This window comes from Talpa europaea (genome assembly GCF_964194135.1).
Source record: "Talpa europaea genome assembly, chromosome: 11".
Taxonomy (NCBI): Eukaryota; Metazoa; Chordata; class Mammalia; order Eulipotyphla; family Talpidae; genus Talpa; species Talpa europaea.
In genome coordinates this window covers 23,936,832-23,959,667 of record NC_140078.1, presented here as the reverse complement: position 1 = coordinate 23,959,667, position 22,836 = coordinate 23,936,832, and the positions used below count along the sequence as shown (strand labels likewise).

At 39.6% G+C, this 22,836-nt stretch overlaps 2 protein-coding genes across 5 annotated transcripts in view; one reads left to right on the top strand and one right to left on the bottom strand.

The window, feature by feature from the left end:
- The window catches only part of MCM8 (minichromosome maintenance 8 homologous recombination repair factor), a gene marked incomplete at both ends in the record, with an annotated part of 28,598 nt that extends 21,405 nt beyond the window's left edge, over positions 1–7,193 (bottom strand). For 3 of the 4 annotated variants that reach the window (XM_084247567.1, XM_084247570.1, XM_084247568.1), the window contains 5 exons: positions 445–548; positions 1,331–1,480; positions 1,901–1,983; positions 6,677–6,760; positions 7,046–7,193. In XM_084247567.1, coding sequence (XP_084103693.1) covers positions 445–548; positions 1,331–1,480; positions 1,901–1,983; positions 6,677–6,760; positions 7,046–7,193 — 569 coding nt within the window. The remainder of the gene's footprint in view (positions 1–444; positions 549–1,330; positions 1,481–1,900; positions 1,984–6,676; positions 6,761–7,045) is intronic. The other variant, XM_084247569.1, reaches the window with a different exon arrangement.
- A 1,217-nt stretch (positions 7,194–8,410) lies between these two features.
- Positions 8,411–17,752, top strand: TRMT6 (tRNA methyltransferase 6 non-catalytic subunit; the record flags this gene model as incomplete). The annotated part of the gene is made up of 11 exons (XM_084247876.1): positions 8,411–8,538; positions 10,949–11,076; positions 12,444–12,553; positions 13,098–13,189; positions 13,314–13,397; positions 13,657–13,781; positions 14,515–14,873; positions 15,274–15,359; positions 15,969–16,071; positions 16,173–16,259; positions 17,561–17,752. 11 exons carry the CDS (start codon positions 8,411–8,413, stop codon positions 17,750–17,752), a joined length of 1,494 nt encoding a protein of 497 aa, XP_084104002.1.
- Positions 17,753–22,836: the final 5,084 nt, after the last annotated feature.

Here is a 22,836-nt window from a genome sequence, read left to right as displayed (position 1 = left end):
ACAACAAAGCCTTGATGACTACCATAGTCATCTCTTCCAGCGAGAATTTAAAATCAAAATATAATAATGATGACTTTAAAAAAATAAAATTCTATTTGTTCTCTGTGTTTAGTAGAAAACTACTAATTTTAACAAAATAGAATCACACAACTTAGTCTAATACATGGATTATTAGATTTAAACAGCAGGGTCTTTATAAGTACACACCCAAAGTCAATGTTCACAGAAATTTACAGACTAGGAAATCAACTATTTGGGCAGAAAAGATTTATTTCTGTCAAAATCTTTTTGAAAAATTTTCTGTGGGTTTACTTGAATTTGAAGAGTAATATAATAGTAAGGAATTCATACTTTTCACCAATTTCTTTGGCTTTATGAGGTTCTCCTCAAACAGTCTTCAATGCCCAATTTTAAATAATATTTTAATACCAGCAAATCACTCACCTTGCATGAATCTGTGGAACATTTACTATTGTTTCCCCACTTCTGGACAATCCTTCCTGGGCTTGTAATTCAGCTGCGTGCCTTTCGAGGTCCTTAGTTAAAACCTAAACAGAACAGACGTTTACTCAAAAGCTAGAAAATAAAATGTCCCCTTGAAGCAGAACACTACAGAGAATATGAAGTTTATGAAGATCAACAGAATTCTAGCAGCCCCTTAAAACTGATATTTAATTCTGATTACTCACTGTATAGTGGCTTACAATTTACTTGAGATTTTGCTATTCCTGGATGGCAAACTGTTGCATCTCTTGACTGCTTCCTTTTACTGTAAGTAGAACTGATACTAAAATTCCTCATAGTAGCCCCTAAAACTGTTACCTCCTGTACAGGTTCTGGTGAGAACATATGTTATATTTTCTACTTCTTCATAGTAATTAATAGTCAAGATAGAAAATAAAGATGTCTTTCAAAATACCCAATACTTACTTACTTAACATTTGATACCAGAGGAAATAAATATTATCTACTTGTGTACAAAGCAGTATGTTAACAATCTGAGAGAAAATGAGATGCACATACACAGCTATAACTGTCATAGGAACCATAAAATTTAGGGACAAAATACTATGTGAGTTTGAAAAGATTTCACATAGAGACAAGTGAGTTAGGCAAAAAAAAAATAAATTCAAATAAATCACAAGTAAATGTTATATTTCAGTATGCTGTTGTATATAGAATGAATGACATCTTTTGGGACAGGACTACAACTTTTCTATTCTAGCTAAGATCTGCTGGCAAAAACGAAGTCTCTTTCAGAGATGGTACTATTACTCCAAAATCTTCCCTCAAAATTTTGACAAAAAATCTGCACAAAATAAATATTTACCTGATGTATTGCCAGACCCATGCAAGCCAAGGTTTTCTCGGGTGTATCCCTTATTTCACTTGCTATACTTGGTATCAATTTAGCTATTTCATCGTCTTCTGTCAGTTCTTTAAAATCCACCAAAATACTTCCCTTTCTTTCTATTTCATCCTAAGAAATATTAAGGTATGAAAACAAGAATTGCTTTTCAAAGTTAATTATCATAACTGAACATTCAATTATACATTTTGAGAAAAGCATACAATGTTTCTATAGTGACAATAAGGACTGTAAATGTTATGCTAAGAACAGTTCTAATATTTAAATATATTAACGTATTTATGGCTCTTAAGAACCTTTTGTGATAGCTATTAATACTATCATTCTCAACTGATAGATAAGAAAAGCAAGGCACAAAGAAGGTAAGCAGTTCAACAAAGTCTGCACTGCAGGTTAAGTAGCAGAGCTGGGATCTGGAGCGAACCAGTCTGACTTGAGTGATTACAATCATAATCATTAGCACCTCAAGTATAATGTTCAATAAGCAACACAAAAAGGTGGACTTCTAGCTTTGTTATATGGAAATCTTACCTTATCATATAAATCAATACGCCTTGTGAAAAAATTTTCAAAAGCTTGAATCTTCTCAATAAAAGGAGAGCTACTGCTGTAAACTAATCCAACAAATATGGAATTAACACTAATAGTCACATATATACAAGCATATTTTCATGAGACAGAAAGAACACTATATACATGGTAGATGACTTTCTAATTTTGCATTCTGATTATATTTAGAAAGAACTGGTATAGAAAGTATACTTAAAGATTCTGAAACAAGTTTAGGCCTATATGATCTGAAATGCATTTTGGAAGAATCTCTCTCTAAAAGAACCAATATCTGAGAATGTATTGAAGCTTTGACACTTAATAGCACCTATTAATTCAAATAGCTTACACGGTATGGCTCAAAGCAAACACCTTAATAAAGTCAAAGCTATGCACAGCAACTCCTATTCTAAAACCATTGAAGATAAGCAGTCTTGGCAAAGTAAATTCTAGTCCAAACTGACACTTGTCAGGTACTGTTCTCAGATCAGACAGACCAACACTTGACTTTGGTCCCAAAATTTTAAACCTATCTTTTATACTGTAAAGTTCTGTATCATTTTTAAATTGGCCTCCCAGAGATAAAAGGTACAATGAAGTAGTTTGGAAGGACAGCTGATCAAACCTAATCACCTCCTAAATTACACCTTTAGAACCAGTCCAAAGATCACTTCTAGTCCTCTGACTTAACAGTGAGGGAAATATTTTCTTAATTTGTCTTTGGCAGCTACATCTCATATAATTTATTTAGTTACTGATATATACTCCCTTCTTTAAGTTCAGTTCACCCAAGCATTTAAATAATGTTTATGTTTCAAAAGCATTATTTTTAGGTTTTCTGTCAGTCCAGAAAACAGAAACCGCATGATTATTTGTGTTGGTAGTTAAAACATCCTAAAGCAAAAAAAAAAAAAAAAATATCCAGGGACACAACGATGGTTTAACATCTGAAAATCAATCAACGTTATCCAACACATCAACAAAAAGAAATATAAAAACCATATGATAATATCAATAGATGCTGAGAAAGCTTTCGACAAAGTGCAACACCCATTCATGATAAAAGCCCTTGAAATTCTTGGGATACAAGGAACATACCTCAACATCATAAAGGCCATCTATGACAAGCCAATAGCCAGTATCATTCTCAATGGTGAAAAGCTGAAAGCAATTCCATTAAGATCTGGAACAAGACAAGGATGTCCACTCTCACCATTGCTTTTCAATATAATACTGGAAGTCCTAGCCAGAGCAATAAGACAAGAGAAAGACATCCAAGGAATCCAAATAGGAAAAGAAGAAGTCAAGCTATCACTATTTGCAGATGATATGATAATATACATAGAGAACCCCAAAAACTCCACAGAAAAACTAATTCAACTCATCAATCACTTCAGTAAAGTGGCAGGATACAAAATCAACACGCAAAAGTCAGTAGCCTTCCTATACACAAACAATAAATCTGAAGAAGAAGAAATCAAAAAAACCATCCCTTTTTTAATTGAAACAAAAAAAATCAAATATTTGGGAATAAATCTAACAAAAGAGGTAAAGGACCTATACAAAGAAAACTATAAAACACTGTTAAAAGAAATAGAAGAAGACACAAAGAAATGGAAAGACATCCCCTGCTCATGGATTGGAAGAATAAACATTATTAAAATGGCCATCATTCCAAAAGCAATATACAGATTCAATGCTATTCCAATCAAAATTTCAATGTCATTCTTCAAAGAAAAAGAACAATTATTGATGAAATTCATATGGAATCACAAAAAACCCCGAATAGCCAAAGCTCTCCTGAAAAAAAAAGAAGGGAATGGAGGCATCACACTCCCAGACTTCAAACTATACTACAAAGCCATAATCATCAAAACTGCATGGTATTGGAACAAGAACAGACATACAGACCAATGGAATCGAATAGAAAATCCAGAAATAAACCCACAGATTTATGGTCAACTAATCTTTGACAAAGGAGCAAAGACTATGCATTGGAGCAAAGAAAGTTTGTTCAATAAATGGTGCTGGGAAAACTGGGTTGTTACATGCAAAAGAATGAAGCTTGACCACTACCTCACACCATACACAAAAATCAACTCAAAATGGATTAAAGAACTAGACATAAGACCTGAAACCATATAATATATAGAAGGAATATAGGCGAAACACTACGTGATTTGCACATCAAAGACATCTTTACAGACACATCACCCAAAGCAGTGATAGTGAAGGCAAAGATAAACAGCTGGGACTACATCAAATTAAAGAGCTTCTGCACAGCAAAAGAGACAATAACAAAAACAAAGAGAAACCCCACCAACTGGGAGAACATTTTTGCACCCAACCCTAATGATAAAGGACTGATCACAAAAATCTGCAAAGAGCTGATGAGACTCAACAACAAAGAAAATAATCCAGTCAAAAAATGGGCAGAAGAGCTAAAAAGAAACTTCTCTGAAGAGGAAATGCGAATGGCCAACAGGCATATGAAAAAATGTTCAACATCACTTGTCATCAGGGAAATGCAAATCAAAACTACCATGAGATACCATCTTACACCAGTGAGAATGGCACATATTAAAAAAACTAGCAACAACAAATGTTGGCGAGGGTGTGGAGAAAAAGGAACTCTTCTGCACTGTTGGTGGGAGTGCAACTGGTCCAACCACTGTGGAGAGCTGTGTGGAGATTTCTGGACCTACTAAACATAGAGCTTCCATATGATCCAGCAATTCCACTCCTAGGTATTTACCCAAAGGACACAGAAACATCAATTCCAAAGAACACCTGCACCCCTATGTTTATAGCAGCACTGTTTACAATAGCTAAGCTTTGGAAACAACCCAAATGCCCAAAAATAGATGACTGGATCAAGAAGATGTGGTACATATATACCATGGAATATTACTCAGCATTCAAAAAAGATAAACACATGCAATTTGCAGCAACATGGATGGCGCTGGAAGGGATCATGCTCAGCGAAATAAGCCAGAAAGAAAAAGAAAAATACCGGATGGTCTCACTCATAGCAGGAATCTAGAAAACTTAAATAAGGGACCAGGAAAATGAATAACTATAAGAAAGTGAAAATCAAAATCAACAAAAAACTATGAACCAGAGACACTTTTAGGGGGGCGGGGGCGGGAGGGGAGGGATTGGGGTCAGAATTGGGGGGGCTGCAATTGTATGGGGAATATAAAAATAAAATTTATTATTTAAAAAATAATAAATAGGGCCTCCCTGGTGGTGCAGCGGTTGAGTGCTGGGTTGCGAAGCTGCCCGCGGCCTCTGTGGCGCCGGTTCGATCCCCGGCTGCTCCCCGGCCACCAGAGGAGGGTCCCACCTGGCGCGCAGACCTCTCCTGCCGCCCGCTGCTCCCCTCAGCAGTGTACTTCGGTCCTTCTGCCTGCTCTGCTCCCCGCTCTGGCTCTGGTGAATTCTCTCACCCTCCCGCGCCTCTGACTGTACCCAGTGCATGTATAAACAAAACAAACAAACAAATAAATAAAACATGCCTCTATTAAAAATAAATAAATAAATAAATAAATAAAAATAAAAGTTAAAAAAAAAAACACATCACCTATGAAATATATCTTTCTATTTAATAAAAACATACTCACTACAGAAAACATTTGTAACTTTTTATTCATTCAAAAAACAAATACTAAGTACTTGGACAGGGCAAGATCCTTCCTTTCAAGTAGGACAGTCTAGTGGGAAAGAAACAAACACAGTTATATATATACATATATATGTAGGGGTGTGTGTGTATATGTATATGTGTAGAGAGAGAGAGAGAGAGGTATCTGTAACACCTATCTAGTGAGAGTCATAAACATATGGATTCTACATGAGATTAGAAAAGAGAATTCTCTAAACATATATAGATGTATGATGTTAACTAGTGTTCTTAATTAGAAAAGGGAGAATCCTTAACTGTGCTTTTACACAAAACCATGTTGGTTATTATCTCTAAGTTCCAAGCCCACCCTCCTATTTTTCTGCTGTGATGCTACCATCAAGATCTGCACACTGCATTTCCCAGACTCCCTTTAGGTTTTGACAAATGGAGGCACTGTAGAGAATGTAAAGTGGCAGGAGAGAAAGGTATGTGTTATCTCTAATTCTTTCAGCATCTCTCCAACTATCCTAACTGTAGAGGAGGCTACAGTTCTAGCCTCCTGCTCAAATCAGCAACTGAGCCATCCTCCTGCTGTTACCAGCAGCAACCAATTTAATTTGCTTCAGTGGCCGTAGCATAGCTCTAAAGGATACCTGTCTAGCCTTCTATGCCTTCTAAAGAATAGCTTTGTAGGATGCCCTACAGAGGTCAAAGCAATACTGCGGGCCTTCCTTTGAATTGCAAGGTTCTGGTAACCTCAGAACTATTGTTATTATTATGATTATTACTATTATTATTATTTTATTCCCTTGGTCAAAAGGTAGTTTGCTGCTTCTTGAAGTTACTACTATCTGGGGAGTTCCCTCAGTGTTCATTTTTGTTTTTTTTATTCTTCAATCTATATAACCAATTCCCTATATTGAAATACTTAGTGTAGTTTCTGTTTTCCTGACTGACAGAAAACCTAAAAATAATGCTCTTGAAACACAAACATGATTTAATTGTTTGGGTGAACTAAGATTCAAGAAGGGACTATATAACAATAAGTCAAATAAATTACATGAGATGTAGCATCCAAAGACAAGTTAAGAAAATATGACCTTTGTTTGGTAATTTTGCATTTTTAACTCTACCTTCAGAGAAATAAAGTTTCCAGCCTTTATATGGTATGAATTCATCTAATGTTGATTGTAGTAGTGATGACCGTGGGGTTTTTTCTAGGGGGGAAAAAAAAGGGTACTATATGTTAGCAGAAATGAATCAAACTTTTTCCCCAACTGCTCCTTCCAACAATGAGAACCTGACATAGTATCAATAGAATATCTAAATTACAGGTTTGGGCATAAATTTTGTATTTAACATCCAAATAGTAACTTAAGGGGTAACATAAATAAAAGAGAAGACTGAAATTTAAGTAAAACTGCTCTGTGTAATTGGCATAATGGATTCCTTCATCAAAGGGAGGAGGGAGGAAATCAAATAATCATGATTGACCTCCCTACCAGAAGTTTGTTTTCCTATGTTTTTACTCAAATCAGTTCTATGTTCTCTTTCTCTCCATCTTCCTGAGAAGTTCCCACCACCTCTTCCTCTTCTCCAGCTTTGAAATCGTCCCCGTCCAAATCCTCTGCCTCTATGTTCTCCACTCATGTCTTCTAAAAGAAAGATTAGGAAAGTCTTCATCAAAATTATTATAAGGAAAATAGTGCTCCTGAATATGAATTAACATAGTAAGCAGACAAAAAATTAAATATTCTTTAAATAAATTTAATCAATTATTAAGAAAGTTAATAACTAAACAAATTCACTATGTTAGGGCTGGAGAGAACTTTGACAACATCAAGATCATATCACACGTGAAGAAACTAAAGCCCAGAGCAATTCAGCGAAGTGACTGAGATCAAAACTACTGGGGAACAGAACTGAATTCAAAACTGTCTTGAGACTCCCCACACGAAATAATACGATGAGAAAAACTGGTAAGAATTTCAACACAAACCAAGAGTAAAAGAGCCACCTGCAGGCTTTGTAGCATCCAAAGACAAGAAAATAGGACCTATGTACTTTTGCATTTTTAACTCTGCCTTCAGAGAAATAAAGTTTCCAGCCTTTATATGGTAAGAATTCTTCTAATGTTGATTGTAGTAAAAATAAAATTAAAATAATGTAGTAAAAATAATGTAATAATTAGAAAAAACAGCGATAATAATGTAGTAAAAATAATTCAATACTCTACTTTATTCACAACTCCTCTCGAAAAGTTCTTACTTGCCAAGGACAGAGGTCCCACAGCTCTCCTACTCGGGGGCGGGGCAGGCTCTGGGGTGGAAGCATCAACGCCCGGCCAGGCTCTCGCTTCCCCCCGCGGTCGAAGCACCGCAGAGCCCACGGGCGGTTGAGGGTCGAGCTCCTCAGAGGACCCCTGCGCAAGCGGGAGGTTTTCTTCAGCCGCTCACGAGCCGGGCAGGGTCTCATCAGTCAGACAGGATCCGCGGCCTCAGTCTCCAGCCACCCGCGACTGCTAGGCGGGGAACTATTCAGCGCCTGAAGCCCCCGTCCAGCCTGTCTTCAACTTCTTTTTTGGCGCTTCCGTGACGCAACTTCCGTCCAAGGATGAAGCCAGACAGGAGGGGGCGGGAACGCGTTCAGCCAATCAAGGAGCTCAGCCTGACGGAAGTCGTGAGGCTCCCGGAAGTTGTCCGGAGATTCGTACCGGAAAGCGGAAGCGGCGCGCAGCACGTGGGGGCGGTGCTGGTCGGCGGGCTCAGTGTCCCCTGCGTCCGTAGTCTGGGAGGCTGGCTGCGGCGACTACGGAGGGCGAGGGGGACCGGAGAGACGCGGTGGCCTGCAGCGGCGGCCTGAGCGTCATGGAGGACTCAGGGGAGCAGCCAGGCCCACAGCCAGCACCTCCAGGGGACCACCGTATCCGCGACGGCGACTTCGTGGTGCTGAAGCGGGAGGAAGTGTTCAAAGCAGTGCAAGTCCAGCGGAGAAAGTAAGTCAAGTCTCTGGCCTTAGGGATCTCTCTCCCTCTGCTTTAAGATACCCCGTTTCTCCACGTTTTCCCAGCATACGCTTCATATCAGGGATCCATTCTTGACTGTGGGTCCCCAGTCTCCTCTGGTTATCGCCTCCCTGGTTTTCCCGGACTGACATTTCCCCCAGCATCCCATCCTCGGGTTCCTTCCCCTCCTGCGTTCCTAAAGAGCGCCCCTTCCTTGGCTTCATGCCAGGCCCACAGCCTCCCTCCCAGTTTGTCCAGAGTCCCTTTATTGTTCTTGGTACCCAGGTGCTGTCTGTCCTCTCTCCAACCGCCAAACCCCTGTCCCAGGGCTCTTTCCTTGGGTTCTTTCTCACACTGATCTTTTACGTTGCTTAATGTTGAAAGGGTGGTTGTTTGAGTTTGCTTCTTAATAATGAGGTCTTTTAGACTATAGCTTTTTTAATTGCCAGGACACAGAAAGCAACATCTTTAGTTTAAAAAGTACTTTTTAGGCATTTATTTGGAAACACTTTTCATCATCACTTTTCCTGGCAGAAGCCATAGCTTTAGATTCCATATATTTAGAAAATGATCCTCTGAGCTCAGTTATATCCCAGGCCAAACTCTCCCTTCCCTCTTTCCTTGGCTGCACTGGTCACCCTGGGCAGAAGCAATCCTGACTCTTTCCCAGCAAAGACATAGCTCCACATCCATCTGACTGGCCTCTCCTCTCCAGACTGGGACAGTGACATCCTGTCAGGCCAATCATGTAGAGTGACACACACTCCTTTGCATATCAGACCAGCTGCCAGGTGGTACACCCAGTGCAACTCAGTCCCAGTATTTTATTAGCACCTGGGTGCCAAAAGGATGAGTACAGGGTGCACCTCTGGGCCAACCTGAGTTTTATTTTCTCTGAGAAGTTTGATGTCAGCAAATATTTTGAGTATGTGCTATGGGTTAATAAATGGGGACCCAGCAGAGAATAAGAATTAACTCGGCCTGTGTCACTTAGACTCTAACAGAAATTCATTCAGGGGGTTCAAATGTAGAGATTTAAATGAAGAAATGTTATATACATATGTAGAAGCATGGCAGGATTCCGAGAACTAGTAAAGAATGGTGATGCATCCAGGGTCCAGCAAGGGTGGGACATATTCAGCAAGGGTGCCTGGGTGATGTGGTCTATGCATTCTCTCATGATCAGCTTCCAAGGGCACAAACAGTTAACTGTTACATCTCTTACAGGATTCAGATTTCTGTGGTCATGGGCTACATCCTGAAGCTGGGTAGGGCTTCCTGACATCCATTCATCTTTGCCTGGGTTGACCGTGTGACATAGTGACAAAGACCAAGATTTGGAGTCAGACAGACCTGGATTTGAATTCCAGCTCCCACTTTGTAACTGAATCTTGGGCAAGATACTTTTCTAAAAAGATTTGTGTCCCACACCTTCCACATACTGTCTAACCCTAGATCAACATAGCAGATGTTTGCTGTTTATTTTTTTAAAGGGAAAATTTATTTTTATCTGGTTTCCCTTTTAAATTGCAATAAGAGGGCCTCCCTGGTGGCGCAGGGGGTTAAGCACCACACTTTGAAGCAATCCACAGCCTCTGCAGCATTAGTTCAATCCCCAGCCAGCCAGGGAGAAACCCACATGGCGAGGCAGACCTCGCCTGACTCGCCCATTGCTCCCCTCAGCAGTGTATTTCATTCGATCTGCTTGTTCTGCTCCCCACTCTGTCTGTGATGAATCCTCTCACCACCCCCACACCCCTGGCCTGTACCCCAGCTCTTGTATGTATAAATTAAAAAAAAAAATCTTTAAAAAAAATTGCAATAAGATAAAAATCTGGGTCTTGGGAAAACCTAAAGTTGCCTGTGCCTCAGTAGAACACGATTTCAAATGTGTAGATTTAAGTCTGATTTATTTGTAAATATAACTTAGCTTTTATTAGATAATTTTCAAAGAAAATAGGTAGGCCAGGGAATTTGTAAAATTCCTGTTATTTCAGTGATTGTTTGGTTTTGAGATTTTCTTGTGCAAGCTGCAAGTGGTGTCACGGTATGTGACCAGAAGCCTGGCAATCTTGGTCACCCTTTATGCTGTTCAGGAAATGCACAAAATCTTATTTGGACTTTCTGTCAGTGAAAACTAGAGTCAAAACAGTGCCTGCCAAGAGGAATGTCTACTATTCCTGTTTCTTATTCCAAATTCGGTGTACTTATGGTTCCTATATTATAACTTTATGTCTCTGCCTCAGCACAGTGTCCTAATTCATTTCAGTTTTGTGTGCAGAGATACTGCTGCTGACTATCCTTTGTGGAGGCCAGTTTTAAAGTAAACTACATTGAACATGTCTTGTCTATACTGAATGCAAATCAGATTCAACTAATTGATTTGAATTTTCTTCCCCAGGAAAGTAACTTTTGAAAAACAGTGGTTCTACCTGGATAACGTCATTGGCCACAGTTATGGTACCACATTTGAAGTGACCCATGGAGGAAGTCTTCAGCCTAAAAAGAAAAAGGAAGAGCCTACTTCAGGTACCTGAATTTGCAAGAATAAAATAGTTGTTATTGAGTCGGCTAGTCAGAAACCTGTCAACCCCCAATTAACTTGTGCCACAAAGAAATCTAAAGTTATCGTGGAAGAACTTAGCATGGTCTGCCTTTGGCTTTGAGATATCAAGGTTCTGACCCCCACCCATCATTAACTGGCTCTCTGACCTTAGGCAAGGCATTTAATCCCAAGAGTTCTTGCCACTTCGATGTAAAAGCAATTGTAGAGCTGGCCTAGAAGTTAAATAACAACTGTGCCCACAAGTTAAGTAATAACTGTACAGTAGAGATTAAGAGGTCTGACTTTGAATTCAGCTAGCTAGCTTTAAGTTCCAGCGCCATCACTTATAACCTTGGGACAAGTTATTTGGTTTTTCCAAGTCTTATGTCTGCATCTGTAAAATGGGACAATAAACACATTTAATTCCTGGGCTATGTCAAATGTTCAGTGACATAACACATAGGAAATTTTTAAGAGTTCCTTGTAGGTAGTAAGGACTCTATAAATTTAACTTATTAATTAAAATACATAAATATTAATGTGAACATACAATAAAATAAATAACAAATTTAAGTAATTAAAATAATGTTAAAATTCTGGTTCATACCAGTTAATAGAATACTTAAAAGTTAATATCCATAGTTTTGTTAAGGCATGATTCAGCCATGTGATTACATAATTCATGAACTCGACCATCTCAGAATTCCCTTAGTAATAGAAAACACCAAAAATAGTCAAGTAGACATGCCAACAGCATTTCAGATGATGATGTGCTATGAAGGTGAAAGATAGGGAAGTGAACCAGGGACTGATTGGATGAGGTGAGGCTTGGCTGACATGATAAGCTCAGCCTTGAGTGATGGAAAAGGTCCAGCTACTCAGAGATCTGTTGTAAGAGCATTTCAGGTAGAGGGGGCAGCAAGTACCAAAGCCCTGCAGAGGGACCGTACTCGGTTCATTTAGGAACTGAAGGAAAGACAATGTGGCTAAATTAGAGCGCCAATAATGATACCAGAAAACAGTCAGGGCTAGGTCATATACAACCTTAAAAGTTGGTCCTCTTTTGAAAGTATTCAAAACCACTGTATGGTTTTGTTCATCAGAGTATTTGAACCAATTAGTATTATAAAAAGAGAGCTGATGTCCAGGTGAATGTGGGGCAAGAGTGGGAGCAGGAAGATAAGCTTGGAATAGTCATGGCAAGAAAGATTAGTGGATTGGGGTAGAGGCAGTGGAACTGGAAGGCCAAATTTGAGTGGCTGATGGACTGAATGTGGATATAAACTTAGAAAAAGAAAGATTATAAAATAATTTCTGATCATAAATGTCATAGAGCAATTTCCTTCTTTAGAGACCAAAGAAGCGGGCACTGATAATCGAAATATAATTGATGATGGGAAATCTCAGAAACTTACTCAAGATGACATAAAAGCTTTAAAGGACAAAGGCATTAAAGGAGAGGTAAAATTCAAAGGATGTTGTGTTTTGTTTTGTTTGATATTTAGGAAATGGCTTTGTTTTTAAAGCAGACTTTGCCTAAGGCAAAATGTAAAAATTATACTCTTTACTTTTATTAGAAATAGCTTTGAGGTGTAAATGCAATTCAGTAGAGCAAGGACTTCATCTCTTATGTTCAGGAATATAATGAATGACTTTACTAACATTGTTAGTGGAAGAGGATTTAGTATCAGTGCATATCAGAGTTTAACTTGTTCATTTTCAATAGTGATTTCAACCATTGTCTTCAGGAATGACAGTTTCCTTTACCTCTCCCTTTGTTGTGTATCCCTGTTCTTTTACTATGCTTTAAATAGAGTTATAAAGTACTTGTATTTTAATACAAAATCTAGATAGAGAATAAAAATACACAGTTCATCTATTTGGACTTCTGTGGAAAAGGGACTGGAGAATCCGTCCTTTGGATACATTCTGGGGTAAGAAACCTTTGAAATCATCTGTTCTGTTAAAATAGTTTCAGGAAATCTGCTTACTCCTTTTCTTATAGGAAATAGTTCAGCAGTTAATTGAAAATAGTACAACATTCCGAGACAAGACAGAATTTGCTCAGGATAAATACATAAAAAAGAAGAAAAAGAAGTAAGTAGTTTTGTTTGAAAAGGACAAAGATAGTAAATCTTTTTCTAGATTTGAAAGATACATATTAAAAAATCTTTTAAAACCAGCTTTTAAAAATGGGTGTTCTGTTTTTTTTTTCCCCTAGATACGAGGCCATCGTTACCGTTGTGAAGCCATCTACCCGCATTCTCTCAGTTATGTATTATGCAAGAGAACCTGGAAAAATTAAGTACGCTTTGTTTCCTTTCAAAAGTATAATTGGGGGAAAATATGTCTTTAAGAAAGTCATGATTTTAAGTAAAATGAAAAACTTTCTCACCTGCATAAAGTGTCCTCCTACTTCATAAATTGTAAGTCCTTTTTATTATAGCCTCCAAAGCAATCAATCTTGTCAATATTTTTATGAAGCAAAGACAACTTGAAAAATAATGATCAAAATAGCAGATTTTGCCTAACTAAAGATGAACGAATCATTCTTTTTTCCTTAGCCACATGCGATATGATACACTAGCCCAGATGCTGACATTGGGAAATATCCGTGCTGGCAATAAAATGATTGTGATGGAAACATGTGCAGGCTTGGTGCTGGGTGCAATGATGGAACGAATGGGAGGTAAGATTTAATGTTTTCAAGTTCATAAGACCCTGCCGTGATATGAGTAGAGGAATCTGAAAAAATCAAAGTCACAGAAAGTGAGGTGGAGTTACTATGAGGTTAATGAAATGTCTTGGGTGGCCCTGCACAGCTCATGTCCCCAGGGCCCTCCTGCACAGTCCAGTCTCCCCTGCATTGGTAGCACTGCATGACACTTAGCTTCTGTGTCAGCGGGGATGGTTCTGAAGTCCTGGGCTTAGCACCCCCAGGACAGTGATTTCAGTGAATTCTTGGATAGTTGATACTCATCTTAAGTGGCTGAACTGAGGGAATTTGGGTGGGAAGAACACAGGGCTATATTCTGTCCTTGAAGGCTGTGTCCAACGCAGCCTGATTTTGTCTGACCTTTCTCTGAACCCGTAGAAGATCAGAAATTTTAACTGCCCCATATGAGAACTGGACTAGGGATAAGCTCAGGGCTAGTTGCCAAACCAGATGTGCCTGCTCACAGGGTTTTACTGTAGTATTGAGTGGGCAATAGCTGCTTTAAGACTTTATTTATCAGTTTTGGAATTATAGAGCCCTTACTAGAAATAGTCATAGGCTCCAGACAGAATCCCTGGAAACTGCATCACCCTTCACCTTCTACACAAAGAATAGAAACCTTTATTCTTACAGTGTCGGACCCTGAGGGTTTGCATAGTCTAGAGTTGTCTCCTTGAGTAGATGTCAATTTCTTTTATCTGTTCAGGTTTCGGTTCCATTATTCAGCTATACCCTGGAGGTGGCCCGGTCCGGGCAGCAACAGCTTGTTTTGGCTTCCCCAAATCTTTCCTCAGTGGTCTTTATGAATTCCCACTCAACAAAGTGGACAGTCTTCTCAATGGAACGTTTTCTGCCGAGTCATTATCTTCAGAACCAAAAGACAGTGCTTCAGTTAAAGAAAGTAATGGCACATTGGAGGAAAAACAGACTCCTGAACTAGAGAACGAAGACAGCATGGCAGAGGCCCCAGAGAACAACCACCCAGAAGAGCAAGAAACGATAGAAACTGTTTCTCAAGACCCAGAAAATAAGGAGCCTAAAGAGACAGGAAGCAAAAAGGATTATGTAAGAATGTAGAGAGTCCCCATCCCCTTCATAATGTTCCCCGCAGGGCCTCAGTTAACTTCATGTAAGCAATGAGAGTTCATTGAGTTTTGGAGCATCACCTCCCAAAATACTAAATATCAAACAGCTGGAGAAAGAGTGTGGGTGTGGGTGTACACACTCATGCAGTTTAATCTTTGGGATGGACCTGTAGGGTGCAGAAGCATTGTATAGGTGGCTTAATGATGGTATTATAAGGTAGGGACTTTCTTGTGTGTTTTAACTTCCTTCATTACTTGACCTCCTACTATTGCTTTAGTCCAAGTTGATAAATATTCTTGAAATGTTTTGACAGACCAGCGTTTCCATAAACCTGACTGAATGACCTCAGTACGTTGGTTTCTTATTTTTCTTCTTGAAGATTCAGGAAAAGCAGAGGAGACAAGAAGAGCTGAGAAAAAGACATTTAGAGGCCGCTGCTCTGCTGAGTGAAAGAAACGCAGATGGGTGCGTGATGAAAGAATGCAGGAGATGTCTTGGTGCTTGTGGGCTCTGCTTCAGACAGATTAGCACTCTCTTCCTGCCTTGATTGTACTGGGAGCAGAGATGGTGGTTCTGTCTTAGATTTTTAAAGAAAGGAGGCTGCAGCTGGTGGAGCTGGGAAATTTATTGTGCTGGTGTCAGAATTTTAGAAGAAATTTGGAATTCTCTGGTGATGGTACCTCAAGAGGGGCTGTGTAGTCCCACTAGGTGCAGGTGGAGGGACATTTAAATTGATGTGATACTGGCTAGTGGCAAGGAGGAAGGAATGCCTTTCTGCGAATCTAGATTCAGATATTTGCAAAGCTGGTATTGCAATGTTGGATTTGTTTTTAAAATTAATGTCTTTAAATGCTACTTAGAGTTGCTAACCACCATGAAAGCTTATAACCCAGTGCATGTTTTCTAGAAAGTAACAGTTCGTGACTTTATTGTTTTGAATTTCTAAAATGGTATATTTAAAATGTTTCCTGTGTGAGTCATGCAGATAAACACATGATCGTTTGAATGCATTTTAAAATCTATGCTCTATTTTGGGAATGGAAAGAAATTATTTGTCTAATATTTTCCTTGCAGTTTAATTGTAGCTAGTCGATTCCATCCAACCCCACTGCTGTTGTCGCTGCTGAATTTTGTGGCCCCTTCAAGGCCCTTCGTGGTCTACTGTCAGTATAAAGAGGTAATACTGAAGCTGAAACAGGGTGGATGGGAATTCTTGCATCGGAATGCTGGTTGTGGCCCTTGAAGTAATTCTTAACAGAACTCTGTTTATGCTTTCAGCCTTTGTTGGAATGCTACACAAAACTACGGGAAAGAGGAGGGGTCATCAACCTCAGGCTGTCTGAAACCTGGCTCAGAAACTACCAGGTATGGGTTCTTACAGCAGTTCCAGGAGCTCTCCTGAGTCACTGGCTCTTTGCAGTAGTGCTGGGAGTGTTGAAAAGGAGATGGCACTGTTACTCTCTCTACAGATGAAAAGCCTCCTGCCTGAAACGCCAAGAAAGTCCCCTGACATTTCCTGACTATTTTTTCCTCCTTTCTGGTCAGGGTCTGTTACTCTATAACTTTAATCTACAGACATTCAAAATGCAAACAGTTTTGGTTCCTGTTTCCCCAAGGCCTTAATATCACCCTGGAGGAAATGAATGATGATAATAAAATCCCAACAAGGGATTTTGGGATGTATCTGCTGGGTGTCTTTGCAGCAAAATTTCAGGATTTATTGGTGGACTCTGGATCACTTCAGGTCCTCTAGAAAGGCATAGACCAAGGTGGAATTAGAGGGGTAAGAGCTTTTTCTGAAGACGTGCCTTTGAAAGATAAGGGAGAAGGCATAGGATTAGTTGGGGAGAACTGTCAGACCATGATGCAGGTCTGATGCCTATAAGGAGGGTAAGGGAGGGTGAAGAGTGCGGGGGAGAAGGGAGGAAGGGCCAGCAGTGCTCTCTGAGAAAGACTTGCCAGAATGCTGGGAAAACTGCAAAGCAAAAATGCCTTAAAGAGTCCTTTACTGGGCAGAAATGATTTGTCCTGTTACCCATGCTCAGTTATCAACTTGCAGTGGCCCATAGCCTCCCTGGGTGTGAATGCTGCATCCCAAAGGAGCAGCAGCTAGAGGCTTTCTGCTGCCTGAACTCCTTACAGCCAGTTCCCTCTTGAGGAGAGACCTTTGGGAAGCATCTCTATGGCTACCACGGGCCCTGCCCTGTTCTTGGACATCTTACTTAGTCCAGGACACTCTAGAGCCTAGGCAACTCTGCTCTTCACTGCAGTCATCTTGTTCAGTTATGGTGACAGGAGAGAAGAGTTCATGCTCAGTAGCTACTCAGTGGACCACGCGCCACTGTTGCCATGAAACAGTGGAACTAGAGGAAGAAAGCAAAGCGTAGACCCTACATAAACCATTTGTATTTGATCCACCAGAAACTTGGCTCAGGTTTAAAAAGGAGCAGGATTTATGTTTTAATTTTTAGAAGAAAACCACTTTGAACCAGTACCTATACTTTCATCTATACTGTCACGTGAATGATGGACTCCTTAGAAATCGGTCCATTTAAATTTTCAAAAGAAACTGTGTTGTTTACATCCTGATATTTCTCCTGTGTGTTGTTAGCACATGCTTTATCTGTTTAGGAAAACATGACTGTCTTTTGTTCTTTCTTGATTAGGTTTTGCCAGATCGAAGTCATCCCAAACTACTGATGAGTGGAGGTGGAGGGTACCTCCTCTCTGGCTTCACTGTTGCTATGGACAACCTTAAAACAGACCCCAATCTCAAATCCAACTTGAGCACTTTAGAATTACACAAAACTGAAGAGCCAGCAGCTAAAAAAAGGAAATGCCTGGAGTCTGACTGTTAACCTTTCAGAAATTGTTTTTGATTTTTGTTCTCAGGCATTATATAGCTAGCAAGTGAACTTTAAATGCCATTACTAATTGTTGTTGGGATTTTTTTTTAAACATCCTAAGAATAAGAACAGACGTAGACACCTGTTCCTGGGAAGGATGAGTAAGCCTTCTGTCCCCCTCTGACACAAAAATACCCAAATCTAGGGTATAGGGGTGGACTGAATTTGTCCAATTTTTATTTCACAAAAATCCTTCAAGTACTTTTAGTACTCTGCAAGTATCTTGAGAATTTAGACAGCCTAAAAATATATTTATACGTGACTTTATATTACACTAAGTGAAATAATACAATATGACAGAAAGTTGGTGGGTACTAAAAGGGTGAATTTTGTAGAAGAAATTTAATCTGTTCATTCCAAATGCTCTTCAGCCTAAGCAATATGGATGTGTGTGAGATGTACAGTACCAAAAATATTTACCCTGTTCCCTGCAGAGTGATAAGCTTTTTTTTAAATGCTAGATTTTATTATTTTAATAGTTGATGACCTAGGAAAGTTCTAAGTATTTATTTTACTGTATTTTTTTGGACAATAGGTAAAGTTGGGTACTTCTTTAAATTAATTTGCTGACCCCCATTCTTTGTTCCAAATAAAGTGACTAGAATTTTTGTGTACTATTCAAAAGTAAACACATGTTTTTCCCCTCCCCAGAGACTGATGGAGCTATATATACATACATACATATATATGTATTTGAATGTTGATATACACGTGCGCACACACATATATATTTATGTATGCACATATACACATGGAGACAGAATGCACTATCTGTATGAATTATGATGAAATTTAGTACAGGGCTTCAACCAGTTCTCTATATTAGTGTCACTCCCTGTGAAATGTATTTTAAAGTGCCTTTTCTTGTGATTATTAATGCTGGTTTATTGAGCTCTGTCATGATTAAGTGGTTAGCTTTTCTAAGCTCTGAAAAAAATAGAATCAAATTATTTGGTCATCTGCTACAGCCAAGGAAAGTGTTTAGAGTAAGCCAAGACCTTTGTCCATTTTAGAACATGAGTCTTGCTCACTGAACATGCCTCATGTGGATTGTCTGCATCCTTACAGAATAGATGTGGATCATCCAGCGAAGACCATCTCAGAAAAAAAAAAACACATTGCTTTTCCCCAGTAGCATGTAATATGCTGATAATGGCCAGTGTGACTACCATCCAGTACAGTTCTGATTCCTTTTTCTTAAAACAATTGCTTTTGAGGAATAAAAGTGTTTTCCTACTATGATTTGTCTGACTTACATTAATGGTGCTGTCAGTGACACCACATTCACTGGCTTTCAGTTGATTTTGACTCCTGGTCCGTATACCAAGAAAACATGCCCCGATTAGCACTTCCTTGAACATGTCCTTGTAAACAGTCGTCATCACATACCACTACTCAAGTTTGGTCAAGGAGAGAACACATATATATGCACAGAGGCATCCAGTAGTGACTGGTCTCTGTAGTCACTGTTAGAACCACTGGGACTCAACAAATTTCCAAGTCCCATCCAATTCCTTTCAGTCTGATAGTCTGCACTGCCAGGGTCCTGTGTGCCCGTGTAGCTGCCCTTGGAGTTGACTTGTGGACTCATCTCACACACCAGCAGCAAAAGTAAACCTTAACGTGTTCTCATACAATTTTCCTCATCTTTGAGTACTGCTAATTTAGTGGTTTGAAACTTTAGTGTGCACTAGAATAAACTGGAGAGCTTTTTAAATAGAAATTGTTGGACTCCCACCCAAGGTTCCTGATTCAGTGGGCCTGGGGTAGAGCAGAAAATACACATTTCCATTAAATTTCCAGGTGCAGGAGCTGCTGCCTGGGAACCATTCCTTGAAGACCGTGCCTGTGTGCATAGCCACGTCATACAATGTTTTTATCTTGTTTGTAATTTAGACTTCCACTTTTGGAACAGATGAATTGACAAATTCTATGACTTCTGGACTCTGTCACCAGGAGAGTTAAGTGAATTAGCCAAAAAGTAAAAACATCATTCTGTAATCTCTGAATTCTCCATTAGATTAGCAAATTTGCAAATCCTTGGGGCCAACAAGGATTTTTCACTAGCAGTATAATGAAATTGTATGAACCAGATCTTTTTCTAGTTTTATAATTGTTACAATAGGCACAGAATGTTTTGTAAGTTAAAGGTGTATACTGATTTGATAAATAACTTGCAAAATTATTAACACCATAACATCAGCTAATACTTCCATCCTGTCACATAATAACCATTTCTTTTTTGTGGTAAGAACATTTAAGATTTACTCTCCCAGGGCCTCCCTGGTGGTGCAAGGGGTTGAGCACCACACTATGAAGCAATCCACAACCTCTGCAGCACAAGTTTGATCCCCAGCCAGTCAGGGAGCTATACCCATGGCGCAGCAGACCTCTCCTGTCTCACCTGCTGCTCCCCTCAGCAGTGTATTTCAGTCAGTCTACCTGTTCTATTCCCCACTCTGTCTCTGGTGAATCCTCTCACTCCTGCATCTCTGGCCTGTATCCCAGCTTTTGTATGCATAAATAAATAAATCTTTAAAAAAAAGATTTACTATCCCAGCAACTTTCAAGCATATAATACATTATCACTAACTATAGTTACCGTGCTGTGCATTAGCACTCAAGAGTCTATATTCATCTTATTGCTAGAAGTTTGGTACCCCCTAATCAACATCTCCCCATACCCCCACCCTCGGCCACTGGCAACTACCTGTCTACTCTGTTTCTGAGTTTGGTTTTTTATATTCCATATATAAATGACATCATCTTTGTCTTTCTCTGTTGGGTTTATTTTATCTAACAATGCCCTCAAGGGAGGGAGAGCGAGCGAGATCTCACTTTCATAGGTTCTTAGAAATTTTGACTAAGCAAAATGCTTAATAAAACCAGTTCTACCAAAACTTAAGTTCCTATCGCATATTTCTGGTCACAAAAATACCAGGAAAGTTTCAAATGAATACCCAAAACAGTTGTAAAATAAAACAATGATTTGGCATTCATTTTCCAACCTGCTTACTCCAGTTCAGGGTCTAGGGTACCCTGAGCCTATCCCGGCAGCTCAGGGAGCAAGGCAGGAACCAGCCTGGTCAGGGCACCCTTCCCTCACAGGGCGCACTCATCACCCCACTCACTCCAAGTAGTACAACTTAGACACACCGGTGACCTAAGAGCACATCTTCAAGATGTGGAAGGGAAACGACTACCCAGGGGAAAGGGAGCAGGCTCAGGGAAAATGTAAACTCCACACCAACCATGGCCCTGGCCAGGAATCGATTGTTTTTTTTCTCATCAGCATTATAACAAAATAACATTGAAGAAAACTGCATTGTCAAGGACCTACTGTATGACCTGATCATGATTCATCCACTGAAAGACATTAGTATGTTGCCACAACTTGACCAACTTAAGGATAGCTGCAGCTTACTCTTTTTAATTCTCCTTCCTTGATTCTTCCAGCTCCTGGTAACCCCAGGCATATTTTTGTCTTGTGGCTCTAACTGTAATCTTTTCACATTGCCATGTTCCCTTTGTGACATTAGTTTGTTGCCACAACTTGACCATTGGAATAATACTGCAATGAAGTTGGGAGGGAAGACATTTCTTCACGACACTGATTTCATTTCCTTCAGTTATATACCCACGGACAAAAGGCCTATGTTTTTACAACTCCTCTGTATTTTAAGTTTTTGATGTCACAGTTGACATCTTTTTCATGTTGTGTATCCATCAACAAATTGGCTTCCTGAGCTGAAGTGATCACTCAGCTATATTTGTCTCTGGTTCTCTCTCACTCACATGTTTTCTGAATTGTTGCTCTTTTGGCTGCCATTTTGCATATCCTTAATGATGACTGCAATCTGGCCCCCTGTGGTGTTTCAGGAACACCCCAGTTATTTTTGTAGTAAGGATGTTTCTGGAGCCACTGATATTTTCTGGCTATTGGCATTCAAACTGTTGGCATCAGGTCCTCCAAGTGTACCAATGTACTTTATTAACTGGAGGCAAAACGATCTGTTGGGGAGGATTGTGGCAGCTTTGTCTTTTGTTCCTACTCTTGATTTCTGCAGTTGAAGAAACACTACATCCTACTTGATGCTCTATAATAATTTCCACAACTGGCTCCAATTTCAGAATCACGTTCTCATCTATTTTCCCTCAAAAAATTTTTTCTCATTGCTTTTGTAATTTGAACAAGACATTTCCAGGAACCCTCAGAGAAAGGCAAAGCCTCTCCCCTTAAGGATAACTGCAGCTTACTCTTGTTAATTCTCCTTCCTTGATTCTTCCAGCTCCTGGTAACCCCAGGTATATTTTTACCTTGTGGCACTAACTGTAATCTTTTCACATTGCCATGTTCTCTTTGTGACTTTGTCCTCACAAGGCATCCACCTCTCTGTGTCCACGTTTCCTCTTGTGAGGACACCAGTCAAGGTGGATATGGGTCCACCATTGTGAATCGTAACTTGATTGCATTTGCAGAGACTGTTTCCAAATAAGGTCATTCACGGTGCCAAGAGTGAGGACTTCATATCATTTTGAGTCACACAGTTACATTTACAACACTTGTTATAAACCTTTCTGGACTACTTGATGTTTTTAATCATCGATGTGTATTATTTTGATTAAAAGAGAGAAACCCAGTAGCCCAGGTAGTTCTTGACTTCTTCATGAAGAAATGGCAGCATCTCCAGAGATCCTGACATTTGGGCTGGGACCATGGGATTATTTTTGGCTCTCTCCTGCATCTATGTAGGTCACCATGCCTGCACATTCCCTGCCCTGGAGTGTTTGCAAATGAAAACAAAAAAGATGTGCTAGTGTGCAGGGCATGGAAAAGGCAATGGGCCAGGAGGAAGCTATGTGAACAGTCTCCAAGTTGGGATACCACATGGTGATAGGCTCCATCTGCCAGCATCTCTGCCTCGAGGGGTGTGTGTGTGTGTGTGTGTGTGTGTGTGTGTGTGTGTGAAAGAGAGAGAGAGAGAGAGAGAGAGAGAGAGAGAGAGAGAGAGAGAGAGAGAGAGAGATTTGTCAGA